This window comes from Neodothiora populina (assembly GCF_041146345.1).
Source record: "Neodothiora populina strain CPC 39397 chromosome Unknown canker_contig_6, whole genome shotgun sequence".
Classification (NCBI taxonomy): Eukaryota; Fungi; Ascomycota; class Dothideomycetes; order Dothideales; family Dothioraceae; genus Neodothiora; species Neodothiora populina.
The window spans coordinates 819943-833757 of NW_027191414.1; the positions used below are offsets into that span (position 1 = coordinate 819943).

The 13815-nt window shown below is 50.9% G+C and overlaps 4 protein-coding genes across 4 annotated transcripts; 2 read left to right on the plus strand and 2 right to left on the minus strand.

The window, feature by feature from the left end:
• Positions 1–383: 383 nt before the first annotated feature.
• AAFC00_005898 (uncharacterized protein) lies at positions 384–1525 on the minus strand (the record flags this gene model as incomplete). Its single annotated transcript, XM_069345758.1, has 2 exons — positions 384–757; positions 814–1525. The coding sequence occupies 2 exons, from the start codon at positions 1523–1525 to the stop codon at positions 384–386; spliced, it is 1086 nt and encodes a 361-aa protein (XP_069197959.1).
• Positions 1526–2504: 979 nt separating this feature from the next.
• On the plus strand, positions 2505–3004 carry AAFC00_005899 (uncharacterized protein; the record flags this gene model as incomplete). The annotated part of the gene is made up of 3 exons (XM_069345759.1): positions 2505–2531; positions 2590–2674; positions 2739–3004. The coding sequence occupies 3 exons, from the start codon at positions 2505–2507 to the stop codon at positions 3002–3004; spliced, it is 378 nt and encodes a 125-aa protein (XP_069197960.1).
• A 1445-nt stretch (positions 3005–4449) lies between these two features.
• On the plus strand, positions 4450–5828 carry AAFC00_005900 (60S ribosomal protein uL30; the record flags this gene model as incomplete). Its single annotated transcript, XM_069345760.1, has 3 exons — positions 4450–4472; positions 4894–5002; positions 5202–5828. 3 exons carry the CDS (start codon positions 4450–4452, stop codon positions 5826–5828), a joined length of 759 nt encoding a protein of 252 aa, XP_069197961.1.
• Positions 5829–6521: 693 nt separating this feature from the next.
• Positions 6522–8360, minus strand: AAFC00_005901 (uncharacterized protein; the record flags this gene model as incomplete). Its single annotated transcript, XM_069345761.1, has 1 exon — positions 6522–8360. One exon carries the CDS (start codon positions 8358–8360, stop codon positions 6522–6524), a length of 1839 nt encoding a protein of 612 aa, XP_069197962.1.
• Positions 8361–13815: the final 5455 nt, after the last annotated feature.

Sequence of the window (13815 nt, forward strand, 5' to 3'; positions counted from 1 at the left end):
GAATCATGACCCCCAACAAAAACATCCTCTGTAAATTTGTTTTCTGCTTTTCCATGTACCACTAAGGTAGTTTTCTCAATCTCAGTCAATGCGCAAAGTGCGCGGCGGCAAACTACGTCGAGCTTGTGGATCCCATCAACGACCCCCAGACGGTCTGTCAGATAATCAATGACACCCGAAACAAAATCTTCGCAATCTCTCTTTTTGTCTTTTCCGTGTATCGTCGTCATTTGCCGAAGCAATCTTTGTCAATTTTGGGAGGCCGAGGAAGCTTGACTCGTGAAGCTTGTGTACCCTTCGACTCGATAGTATGTTGATGCAGTCCTGAAGCAGAGCAATGTGGCCAGCTCATGAGACATCTTTGCAAAAGTATGCCTGAGACCTCATGATGGCTTTGGCAAGTTCTCTTTGTCGCCTCCTCTCTCGAGCCACTCTGGTAGGATAAGCTTGTCCTTCTCCGCGTAGAGACTCTTGTACGCATTGCGAATCGTGCTGTCGCTGACCTTAGCGGCTTCGCTGATCTGCTTCGGTGTTCGTCCCTGTCCCATCAGGTAACTAGCCATGTAGATGCAAGCAGCTGCACCAGACAGAGGTGAACGGCCAGCAAGTGCGCCGACATTAGCCATCTGTCCGGCAAGGTCAATGGCCACGTTGGTGCAACGCTGATCCAGGCCGAGGGCACTACAGAAACGAGCGCAGAGCTCTCCAGGATTGGTGGTCGAAGTGGCCTGGTAAGTCTCGTTCATGGCAACCACGCCTTGAGCACGCAGATTAACATCACTATCATATGTATACACGCATCGTAAGACTTACCATTTGCGATGACCTTTGTGCTGCCCGCCTTGTGCTTGTCTTGCGTCATGAGGAATTTCTCCAGAAGCTTGAACACCCTCCCAATCTCCTTCTTGGACACGTGCGTCATGTCGAAGATTTCGCGAAAGGTACGAGGCACGTTGTTGCGACGGCAGGATATGAAGATGCATCCAGCGATGACTGCCTCTTGCGACTTGCCTTTGAAAAGCTTGGACTCCTCTGCGTCCTTGTAGATGTGCTTTGCGCCATCTGAGACGATCTGCGGGAGGTGGTAGGAGTCACAGTATGCACCAATCTGCTTGAATGCCTGCAGCAGATTCTTGTTGCCCTTGTCAGCAGTTGCCTTGTTCTGAGCGCGATGCAAATCCTTGCTGCGCATCGAACCGTCACCAAAGGCGATGTTGGTCTGCAGCTGGTTGCCGTTCAGGAGCAGATTAGGCGCATCACCGACACGGGATGGATCATCGTTGCCCTGATCGTCGTTGGCAAAGGTGCGCCATTCGGCACGCAGGTCGATACCGCGCTGCGAGAGGACAATGCCACAAGATTCGCAGATGACATCTCCGGCACGAGTGTCTTCAACGAGGTTTGGGGGGTCTTCTCTGCATTCGGGACACATCATGCGCACATTAAGATTCTGCTCCCAGTCGGGAGCAACCTCAGGTTGAGGCTCGGGCTCGGGAATCGCCCCAGGGGAAAGGAACGGTACCATTTTTGGTTTGTTCGAATTGTTAATGGAAATCTTTCTCTTCTCTTGCAGGAAGCGAGAGCTGGATCTTTTCTTGATCGATTTAGCAGTGACTCTGAGGTCGTGTTTCTTAGCGCAGCAACGGATGAAGAGCGGCGAATACAGTTTGCCGGTGTTCTTCGGTCGCGACAGAAATCAGACTGAATAAGTCAAGTCTGGTGGGTAACCAGCGACTGATGAGGCACGAGTGATTAGTAAGGTACGATTTCAGTCAACGCAAAGGAGGGTCAAATTATGAGGTAAGTGGTATGGCGAGCGCTATGTACGAGGGTAGAGAGAAATGATTAAGGCGAGAGGGCGACAAATCAAGTCGGACAGATTGCGACACTCACCCAAACGTCAAGTGGCGCGAAGAAATTGTCACAGGAGTCTGGGGAGAAAAGAGCGGCGTCGATGAGATGGTTGCACGTCTGCGTATAATCTGCGTATGCGAAGATAGGCAGAATGAAGCGATGAAGAGCTCGAATTGTCGAAATCACACGCTGAACCGTCAAGCCAGTGAAGGCGTCCGTGGAAGAAGAGCAGACGGATGCCTTGCTCGTCACAGAAAGGTTTGGGCGTAGAAGATGCTAACTCGAGGATGGGCAACAACTGCTGATGGTGGCCTCTGCGTCGTCTTCTGCTTGTTATACAGATGTCGTCTGCTGAGGGTACCAGGATGAGCAGTTGGCGGCGAGTGGGTTGCAGAAGTGAATGTGGCTGGTCCAGGTAAGCACAATGATATGTGGTTGAAGTCTTCGATCACATTCCCTTGCGGGCGTCCCTGCTTCACGTGACCGGACCTTCCTTTCCAAGACTTCCAAGATTGTTGCACGGGACATACCGCGTGGAAGTCGGTGGTCCGAGCGTCAACTCTTCCGGTGCAGCAACTTCAACACCAGCAGCGGGCGCGCAGCATAGCAGAGAGCAGCTTTGATATCCATTGCCAAATCACGCCGCAAACATGCTCGCTCAATCAATCAGGGCCTCGGTATGCTTCTCGAGAGCTTGCAGTTTTTATTGCGACCCAGTTGACTAACACTCCACAGCGCCAGTCTCTTGCCCGTGTGGCCCGGCTCCAGAACGGCATGACCTTCCGCCGCACTTTCATCACTCCCTCCGCTGTCCGTCAAGGTATACAAAGAGCCTCAGCCGTCTGTCATGATCGCATGGACTATTTCTAACACATCTCTGCTAGCCGACTTGGTTCAAGACCTCTACCTGAAGGAGCTCAAGGCCTATAAGACCCCCGCCGTCAAGCCCTCTGACGCCGAGGCCCACGTCCAGACCTTCTCCATTCCTAAGGCTCCTGCATCCCCCGAGGAGGCCGACATTGCCAGCGAGCTCTCCGCCTACGAGAGCCAGGTTCCTGAGGTTGAGGGTCAGGCCGAGGGCGGCGCTGCTGCCCCTGCTGAGGACTGGTTCGACGAGTCCATCTTCGAGGAGGGTGATGCTCACCACTAGAGAAAATGTATACCGCATCTATGTACAACAACCTCTCGAAAGTCGCCTAGAATCAAGATCCGAAAACGGCTAGATTGATTGGTTTTCATTCAACAGTGTTCTGTCCGAGTCCCCGTTCCGCATCTCTCCCGAACAGTTACCTCTCATGTAACCGAGGAATGCCTCCAGCGCGGTGTACATAACCTGTGTCTTGCTATACATCTTGAAAACTTATCTGACTGCACGAGCGGAACCTCCCTCATATGATCTGCGGTCAGCAGATTTCTATCATCTGTTGGAGGCTAGATGCCTGCTATCCTGTGTCGACATATTGCACCAAATTCGGCCAGCTCGGGATTACTGTAAGCCTCGAAAGAACGTGAGTTGTATGCATAATTGCCATACCTGGGGTGTTACCCATTCCTTGTTCACTCGCCTGGCCGGGCCTGACCAATCAACCGTAGACTTCGTGTGTGAATTGAGCAACAATGCTCATAGGCCCCGGCTTCGGCAGGCCATTCGCTTCGAATGGATCCTCCGCAAAGTTCAAGGTAGGTGAGCTCGCGAAGTGACACTTGGATACTACTCGGCTACTCTCGCGTAGGACATTCCGGCGGTTCTGTGATGAGTGTACTGCTTCCCAACAGCCGCATTTCTCTTGGTCCGTTGGTGACTGTGGCGTCGCTGCAGTCCGGTCCCCGAGCGCTCGTGCATGGATTGAGTGAGGCCGAGGAGTCGGGTCGCCTGTGGTCACGCAGAGCTCTATAATGGAGTCCAACCACTGACAGCGCTCCCGTCTTAAGTGACTCTGATTGACTCATGATCATACCGGGAGGCTTCTCAGAAGTTCTCGTGTATAGGGGAGGACTCAAATACTCTCTTTACTCGACTTAGTCAGTAACCCATACTGAAGCGTCCGCTACAAGATCGTCTACGATCTAAGCCCGAAGGCTGCCTTTGACCTTGCCGCTTGATCTGATCTCAGCTCCATAGTCAATGGCAAAGGAATACAGAGCAGCTTGAAACACGGATGGTTGATTCACTAAAGAGTCTTAATGCGCAGGCCAAGGAGTCGTGCCCGTCTGACTTCCTCGTGTAACGTTAGCTGATTCACGCTCATCCGAGGCGATATAGAAGTCGCCGGGCAGATATGAACAAATGTCCAAAATCAGAGATTCGATAATCATATAGCTCAAGATATGTGATATCTGTGGTCCCGTAACTCCACAATCCAGCAGCACTGGTAAGGCCTGACACAAGTAAAGTCTGCGACCCTGAGACGCCGACTCGGGCTCAATACTTGTAGCATATTCGCGCTAGCATCAATGCCAAGAGTTCTAGCGCGCACGGAGCGGCGCCGACAATTCACAAATGCAATCTTGGATTTTCGCTGAGGATTTCTCTTCCTTCTTCCAGCAGCACGACGACCACCGACCAATCGACAACCCAGCTCGACAACTTTCGCAATGGCTCCTACCAACGTCAAGACGTATGTGTCTTGTCCTGCATCTATAATCTCTTCATCGTAGAGGATTGTAGACACAGTCGGTTCGCTCGCTGGAGACGCTGTCCGTCAGCGCCAGCTCGATACACTTTCGGTCGCAGTCCTCTTGTTGTCAAGCGTAAAGCCTGCCACATTAGAATGTGCCTCCGGGGAGTCCAAACCGAGAGGACTTGATTGTCTCTTTACTCGTTTGATGACGCCGCAAAACAAGAGAGAAGTCTTGAGTGAAAACTCGTGCAGACTTTTTCTTTTGCTTGCGAGTGTATTTTTGGACTTTGATCCTGACATGGCTGAAATGCCACGTCAGACATCTAGTTCATCTCCAACCGAGAATGCCGCTGTGCTGCAATTCTCCGCCTGGAGGAATCAATCCGTCAACCTGACTGTGCTAATCCTCTCCTTACAGTTCGGTCCCTTTGGCCTCTGAGGTCGTCCCTGAGTCACTCCTCAAGAAGAGAAAGTCCCAGGAGAAGGCTCGTGAGGCTCGTGCCGCCGACCTCCAGAAGAAGCGCACTGTAGGTCTACCTTCCACGCTGGCTCTGTGATGCAGTTAGTTGGTTCGATGATGATATTACCCACACAATGGACTAGACCCTCGGGTCGATGATGTCTCTTGTTAACCATCTTTCGGGACTGAAAACCAGCCAACTGTATCACATCGTCATGCCATCACATTGATCTTCTATATGGAGCATTGCTGACATCTGTCCACAGGCCAACAAGGAGAAGCGCCAGGTCATCTTCAAGCGCGCCGAGTCCTACGTGAAGGAGTACCGTGACGCAGAGCGCGAGAAGATCCGCCTTGCCCGTGTCGCCAAGCAGGAGGGTTCTTACTACGTCCCTGCTGAGCCTAAGCTCGCCTTCGTTGTCCGTATCAAGGGTATCAACAAGATCGACCCCAAGAAGCGCAAGACCCTCCAACTCCTCCGTCTTCTTCAGATCAACAACGGTGTTTTCGTCCGTCTGACCAAGGCCACCATTGAGATGCTCAAGATCGTCGAGCCTTTCATCGCTTACGGTTACCCCAACCTTAAGTCCGTCCGCGAGCTTGTCTACAAGCGCGGTTACGGAAAGGTCAACAAGCAGCGCATTCCTCTCACTGACAACGCCATCATTGAGGAGAACCTCGGCCAGTACGGCATTGTCTGCATGGAGGACCTTATTCACGAGCTCTACACCGTCGGCCCCAACTTCAAGCAGGCCTCCAACTTCTGCTGGCCCTTCAAGCTCTCCAACCCCACTGGTGGTTTCCGCACTCGCAAGTTCAAGCACTTCGTCGAGGGTGGTGACCTCGGTAACCGCGAGGACAAGATCAACGCTCTCATCAGACAGATGAACTAAGCGTCGGGTCAGCTCAAATGTGGTCATCGGTTTGTGGTTGGGATAGCACGGCGTAAGGGAAAGGCATTGCATTCGGATTTTTATGACACCCCAAATTCATGTAGCTGTCGCAGATGTATAATCGCGGCTCATGTCAAAAGCTCTCAAAATCTTTTCAATGTCCTCCATTCTTATTAACGTCGTCTCCATCGTCACGTGCCACTTTGATCACAGTGCAATGAGATAGTTGTGACCATGTGCTTTCTGCATCGAATAACGCTGAACCAGAGTAGAAAGTGTCGACTTGACTGCCCCGTTCTTGTTGCTGCCTGAAATACTTGTTCATTCTGCAGCGTGCAACCATGTACCTTGCGACATATTACTATACTTGCGACCTAGAACAACGGAACTCGCCTCTTAAGGTTAGATGCTCTCGTTCCTGCCTCACTTGCGGTACAACCAACACCACTTCTAACGTCAAGAAGTCGCGACAACTTGGCGTGGCTTATGGTGCTACCGCTGCCCACATCAAATCTTTCCACTTCACAAGCTGTTGTGGAGGATGGTCTCACGTCCTAATGTACTGACCCTTCTGTGACAGCTCATACTTCACGTAGGAGAGGACGTAATTCGAGAGAGAAAATAATTGATTTGCGTGTCCAGTGTACCAACCTTGCCGGGCTCTATGGTAAACGCCTAGAAGTCCCAACACGATCACCAGCCGTACTTCTCGACCGATACATTGACGTCTAGACCCTGCCACGCAAGACGTGCACACGCGTTTCTAGCAGTGCGGTTCATTGAGTCCGGTCCCGAGACGACAACGCCAACTTTCGAGGCAGATGTCTGACAGTCTGTTGTCGTCAATAGTGCCTGCAGCAGAGCTTCAACGTCGGGTTGTCCTGCTTTGCGTGTAGGTGGAGGGATCACGACGGCGAGACCTTGGTGCTTCAGCTCGTCGAGTCTCTCCTGTCCGATCCAGTCGACATGTGTTGCGTCGTGAACGATCCAGATCAGCGTGACACGTCGAGGGCTGTTGCTTGACTTGGTATGGTGGTTGAAGAGTAAGTCCCATAGTAATGGGTATGCTACGGCTATACCTGTTCCTCCTGCCACTACGGCGGCATGCTCGCTTGCTCTTAGCATTTCCAGAGCGTGCAGGGAGCCATACGGGCCATCTACGCGCACATCGGCTGATCGATGTGATTGTGCGTAACGGAGAAACTCGCGGGAGAAGCCGTCGTGAGCACGTATCACGAAGTTCAACCATGCGTGGGTCGATTGCTCACCGCTGCTTGTTTCTGGCGCAGCGGAGGCGATGGTAAAAGGGTGGGCTTGGATGATGTGTTTTCGTGAAAGTGCTGGGACTGTGAGGAATACGTGTTCGCTTGGTTGCCAGCCGTTCCTGATATCGAACCTTCGACGCCACCAAGATATCTGCTTGGTGATGGACCAATCCGATGAGAGTAGCACAGTCTCGCCGTCTTCCATGATGCTGAGATCAGCTACCATAGTGCGAGTCTTGAGACCGAGGCGGCAAACGACTCGATCGATTGCGAAAATCCCCAGCGCTATCCCTACGTACAGGCGAGTTGCTGGATGGTGGAAGAACAAGAACCCGAGCGCAGCCACTTGAAGGAAAACGTGCAGAGCAAGGAACAGTTCGTAGAATCGTTGCCTGAGACTTCCCAGCGACGTGAGATATAGTGCCTCGTACGCGATAAAAGCCCCAATGCCCAGCCATACTAGGGGAATCGCCAGGAACCTCCAGAAGCTGACATGCTCCGAGAGGAGAGTGTACCATGTGGTTACCATGCCGGCTGCATGTACCAATGCGACGAAACACATCCACTCTCCCAGTCTACGATGTATTATATTCAGTCGCTCATAGGAATGACCGGTCAGCCACTTTATCGGTTGGTTCTTTGCGGCGCATAGATATAGTAACGGGAGGTTTGCAACGAAGAGTAAGCCGGCCCGGTCTGCCAGGACGAATGCGAAGGAGATGACCAGAGGTACTCGGAACAGAAGGTAGAAGATGTTAAGCCCAATGAAGAGCAGCACGGCCACGCTGGTCGCGTTAGAAGGTAGAGTCTTGTTGATGACCGGGATATTTGGAGGCTGGTACATCATCCATGATCTTAGCATGAGAGCAAGAGATCGAGATCTCTGCCGAGGAGCAGTATTGATGAGAGGAGAAGTTTCATCTTCATCCTTTCGCCTTTCTGCTTGCGTGGGCGAGGTCAAAGTACTGCTACTGCTGCTGCTGCCACTCGAGGTCGGGGCTGATATTGCAACAGCATTCGTATCCCCGACATCCGATATCTTGCTTCCATTCTGTTCCGTTGCCAGATTGCGGGTGTGGGAGACTCTTCGGCCCCAGTGCACAGCGGTCAGACACAGTAGTATCAAACACAAAACTACGTTATATGTAACGATGAACCGGCGGGAGAACAAGACTCCCTGGACGACCTTCGCCCTCCGTTCAGACTCTGCAGCGTCCTGGGTTCCGAAGCCGGATGTGTCGACAGAGGCTATTGTCACGACGTCCATCGCGACGTTTGCACTTGCTTGTCGAACAGAACGTATCGAAGCACTTGCAGACGATGGTATTGACATATATTTCAGTGATACATTGTCATCTTGTCTTATCATCGATCTAGTGATCTGCGGGGACCCGGTTGGAAGGACGTGGGGGCGTTTAGTAAGTTGGTGACATACCACACTCGGTTTTGAGGTCGTACCCCCACGACTCCCCTTATTTCAGGCAGCAGAGTAAACACAAGTACGATGCAGCTATATTTGATAAGAGATCCTGAACATCTGCGATTCGACAAAGGCAGGCAAGGCATGCAAGAGATAAAGCATATCAGGCGGTTCTATCCTTGCAAAACATGTGATGGCTGTGTCGTCTACCAGACACGTTCTATCTGCGTATGCATCACTCACTGAAATCAGGAGCTTACGGTATCTAGTCGTCTCCGATATCCTCATTTGAGCCTACCAAGACAGGAGATACCATGAGCAGTGATATCTCAAGTGGGGCTATGTAAACAACCCAGAGTATATGTGTACTCTGGTAGTTTGATCGAGCTTAACAGAGCAACCCTGACCACTCTTATCATTAAATAATAATACACCGTCTGTACGACATAGGAACAGAGTCCAAGGGCTTGTGTATTACAGGTTCTTCCTTCATAGGTATGCCGTGGCCGTTTGCTTGATTCCTGTTCGCCATGGGCTCATCAATTACCCTTGGTCTGATCAGCTGTTCCTCTGATCTGATCATTCCACTGGAGATTTCTGCAGCGACTCATACCACTGTAAAATGCTGGAGAGCAAGAATGCACAAGAGGCCCATACCGTGGTACAAGCAGCCTGAGATTGCGCCCATCGCTTAGGATTGAACCCTAAGCAAGCAGAAAGAAGAAAGCCAATACCTTGAGTACCTGTGAGCTATGGACGCGTTCCACTTTGATTCAACATAGGAGGTCATACTTCCCACCAGATCCCAGAACCCTTCGAAGCGACTTCGTCAGTCTGAGCTCAAGTGATGATCAACGTGACAAAAACATACCGATATGCCAGCCCAGAAGACGTGGAGCAGGAAGCCACCAACGCGTTTGATTTTCAATCATGTAAAGCCATCCAGCTAAGACGAACAGGACAGAGCCAAGAAGAAAAGGCAACCATATGAGCATATCGACCGCTCGCATGGACAGCGTATTGGCAATTCCCGGGAGAGAGGCGAACCCACCGATCCAGAAAATGGTACAACCTACCAATTGACCTGAAGAAGCAACGAAGCCGACATCTACATATGCACTGATTCAGCGCCTAGTGCCATAACCACGGCATGGCAAAACCTACCTCGCAGGTAGTGAGTCTTCATATCATGCTATGACGGGAACCACGACCACCCGATTCTGGTTGCATACGCTTGATCCCCCATTTGAGAGGTCTTGGTACCACGTGTAGCCCGTAGGAGGCTTTTCGGAATCCTTTTATGGTGGTGCGAACATAAGTCAAGGTCGGATCTAATCTTCGACCGGACATGGCCGTTGTGATAGACTTGTTCGACAGCCCAGCCAAAACATGCAGTCCGGTTCGCGTTGATGGCTTCGAAGAAAAGAAGGATGCTGCCTACTTCAAAGACACAGATACCTACAAACGCAGTTACACCTCCACCTACCAGAACCCCGTTGGAAAAAGTCCATTCAGGACGAATGTTTGGCAGGAAAGTGAAGAGGCCGTTCAAGATCCAGATAGCGCTTCCCCAAGCATAGATATAAGCCGCTAGCCATGAAATATCCCATATAGGATAGGACGTCAGCATGAGCCAGATCTTTCCAAGGACTGGCCGCCAACGAGCTGTGGGCTCTGGTACGATAGTAGACTCTCCTGAGCGCTGCTCTGCGGATGCCGAGACGTATAGCTTATGGCGCCCTTTGCGGTTGTCACGTGAAGACCATCTGAAGTCGATGCCACTCCCAAGAAGACTCACGGGTCTAAATGTCGCTTGAGTCGGATTTAGAAAGTGCAGCGGTCTGGTGACGTTCTCAGGTACAAGAATAGGATGAGAATCAATAGGTTTAGGTGTGTATGGCAGCCCTCGGTTGCCAGACATATCCATGGCTGAGTCGGCAGCCTTGTCCGAGGCATGGTTCATTACTAAAACGTCCGCGTAGAGACATATTGACTACCTAGTCAAATATCGAGGTTTCTCGCAACGGCCTCATGGTCAAACAAGCCTATTGGGTCGCTCCTTCTTATTGCTCTCCCAGCGACACAACATCCAAGACATTGGATTCACCACGTTATATACTTGTGTACGAACCTGTCGAACGTGGGCTCTGAACCATAAGCCGGCCAGTATTGGACAGGAACAATAGAGCCACTCAAATGATTGGCTATGACTGGAATAGCAGAACATCGCTACGTGAATTGTCGCTTCATCGATCGAGCAACCGTCCAATATTTCGAACCCGAGCCCGAATTGCAAACGGTCATCCACATTTCAGGCTGCACCTCATCTTCCCCGAGCCTCGCAAGATGAGCAACGAGGAAATCAAGATCAATACTCGACATCACCAACGGGCTCGACAGAACGAGCGTGGAACAAATGATAACCTTACCTCGGCTTCTACCAATGCGCCAGAAACACAACGAGGTCATAGTCGAGCCGGAGATGAGACTCGAAATGACCGTGCGCTTGTAAGGTAGCAGTCTATATGCTCGTCCCGCGCCGCCGTTGGCTGAGACATGGCCGTCACCGAACAATCACAATAACGGCGACTCCACCATGGACTCATGTCATGATGCTAACCGGTCTTACGCCTCAAAGCTTGCCCTTCGATGTGCGTGAATGGTAGGGCCAGTCGGAACCCGGGACGCCCAAGCGCCAGCCGGCTTGATGGGCAATTTGTGCATTGCTACACAGTATTACCGCTCACCGCTCTCCCCTGACCATCCTACACAGAGTCCGAGTCATGAATTAACTAATGCTGCACACTGCTCGCAATCCCACGGACCGTCGCATCACGAGGGACTTAGTCAAGAGGAAAAAAGCAAAAGACGAGAAGTAGATGCTTTTACCCAGGCCAGCCAAGCGAAGCAATCAAGCAACACCGTCCACCACACCCCCAGCCCGATCAGCCTGGCATAATATGGGAGGAAAGTGATCGACAAGGCACATTATAGATCCAACACTGACTCTTTCTTGTCCCAGAAGGCTAGCTAGCGGACACACCGCCTCTTCCTATGAGCGAAACACACAATGAACAACGACCGCGATCCCCACTATTCTCCTCTATTAAACTCAAGTGTAACCAAGTGCCTAAGAGACAAACTACCACACGGCGGGAACGAGGGATGGAATGCGAAAGAGAGTTTTGGCAACATGGGAGTTAGAAGCGCAAGATAAGCTGCAAGTGATCCTTATTTTGCTAATGCGTCCAAGCACGCTCGGGCATTTGCGGTCGAAAAGCACGTTTTCTTCAGTTGTAAACCCAACGGTCGGACAAAGGAACGAATGGGCAGGGACCCACAGTAAGGAAGCGCAGGCATAACACAACGGTTCTAATATTCTATGTTTCTAATCTGATTTGCGTCGTGTTGCACTCGCAAAGGTTGTGTAGAGTAGTCTGTCTAGATTACTGCGTCCCGAAGCAACCACAAGGCAATGACACAATAATACTTGCTTGCTGCTACAGTAGAGTCCCTCGAAGGGTGCGTGCGAGCGATGCGCCTGCTCACTAAAAGAGCAAAGACCGTTAATCTCCCTTTCCTTGAGTGATCGCTATGGGGTACATATGAGCACGAGCATGTGTATCTCATAGCACAGACCCGTAGCGAACCGAATCCCTTGCTTCATGGCCCTAGTGTTAGATCGGCGGATTCAGAAGAACAAGGGCACAGGGGGGTTGCCTAAGCGTTCTACTAAAAGTGGAGTTTGGACTCTCCCAGGCGAAGTGTTTCTGAATGGGTTGTTTCAATATGGCAAAACGGATTTACTGGCAAAATTTCCATAATTTGTATGGGAATTTTTGTCTTCACTCTCGTAAAACGAATCAGTTGGTTGTGCTTTTGGAGACATGGTGGTTCACATTCTGAGTCGCGTGACATAGAAATATTGTGTAGGGATATTGTTGTCTTGTAACCAGTAAGGAAATCAATATAGTCATTTAGAGAAAAAGTGTGGAAAATGTTTTTTTTGGATCGGATAGATGTTAGTTGTTTTTGTTCTGTCTCTATCGTGTGAATCTATGTATGTACATTTTTGGTAAAAAGTCGCTGTGAAGTTTTCATATCGTCTTCTCAAAGGGTATATTGCGATTTGAAACAAACAAAAAACTCCCCCCACTGTCGAATGCTTGGTTGTTTCTGGGAGAGATGAATGTCCAAGGATTCAAGTAAAGCGGTCTGAACTGTGAAAGGAAGACGTGACCGGCATTAATTCGTAAAAAAAAATCTCCCCCGCCCCCAACTTCCCTTGACTTCCTCTTCTTCGAGGAATCCTTTTGTGACTAGTGTCGTTGGTAAAATATGTATAGATGAAGCGAATTATTGCCAATATGGCGAGGCACCCTTTTAAGCGGGACAGACCAACGTGGGTCTGTGGCAGCCAAAGGGAGCCATCAGTTGCTCGTAGCAAGTTGAGAAAGCAGAGCTGTATGATGCAGGTCCGTTGTAACACGAAGCCTGAGCGGACAGGAAGCTCTGTGACATTGTGTGAGGGCTTGGAGGAGGAGTGTGAAGCCTCGCGTGCACTGCAGGAGGCAATTGAGTGAACGGAATGTCAACATCCTGTACATGGTCCTGTGCAGCATACACGGGGCTGTAAGGTGGAGTCATAGTTCCCACCGAGTTGATCATGGTAGGCTGAGAGGAAGGAGATGCATACTGCGAGCTGGTACCCTCAGAAGTGGAAGTGAACCCGGGGCAGAACATGATTGCACGCTTCAACTCGGGAAGCGTCATGCGCTGGGAGGGGTTGCAGTCAAAGACACGTCTGAGAATACAGTCCAGTTCATCGGACAAGGGTAGGATTGTCTTCAAGAAGTTCCTGTCCTTCATGTAGGCGCGGAAGGTAGAATCCTCCATGGAAGCCCGCTTCCAAGGGTTGCGGCCGAAAGTAAGATTGACAAGAATCACACCCAGGGACCAGACGTCATTGGGAGCAGATGCATAACATGAGCCGGCCCTTGGGTTGACCTGTTGGCACTCCGGGGACATGTAGAAGGTAGATCCACAACCGAAGTCTGGTGAAAGGTGATCCTGGGTGGCAAGTCCAAAGTCGGCCAACTTCAAGGTCAAACCATCGTCGGCAACGAGGATGTTTTCCGGCTTCAAGTCTCGGTGGTAGACACCAATCGAATGACAATAAGCTACTGCATCAAGCATTTGTAGGAAAGCATTCTTGATAAGTGACTCGCGACCCACGTAAAAAGCCTGATCAGTAATCCTGGAAAAAAGATCACCTCCGGGGCAGTACTCCAGAACTACAAAT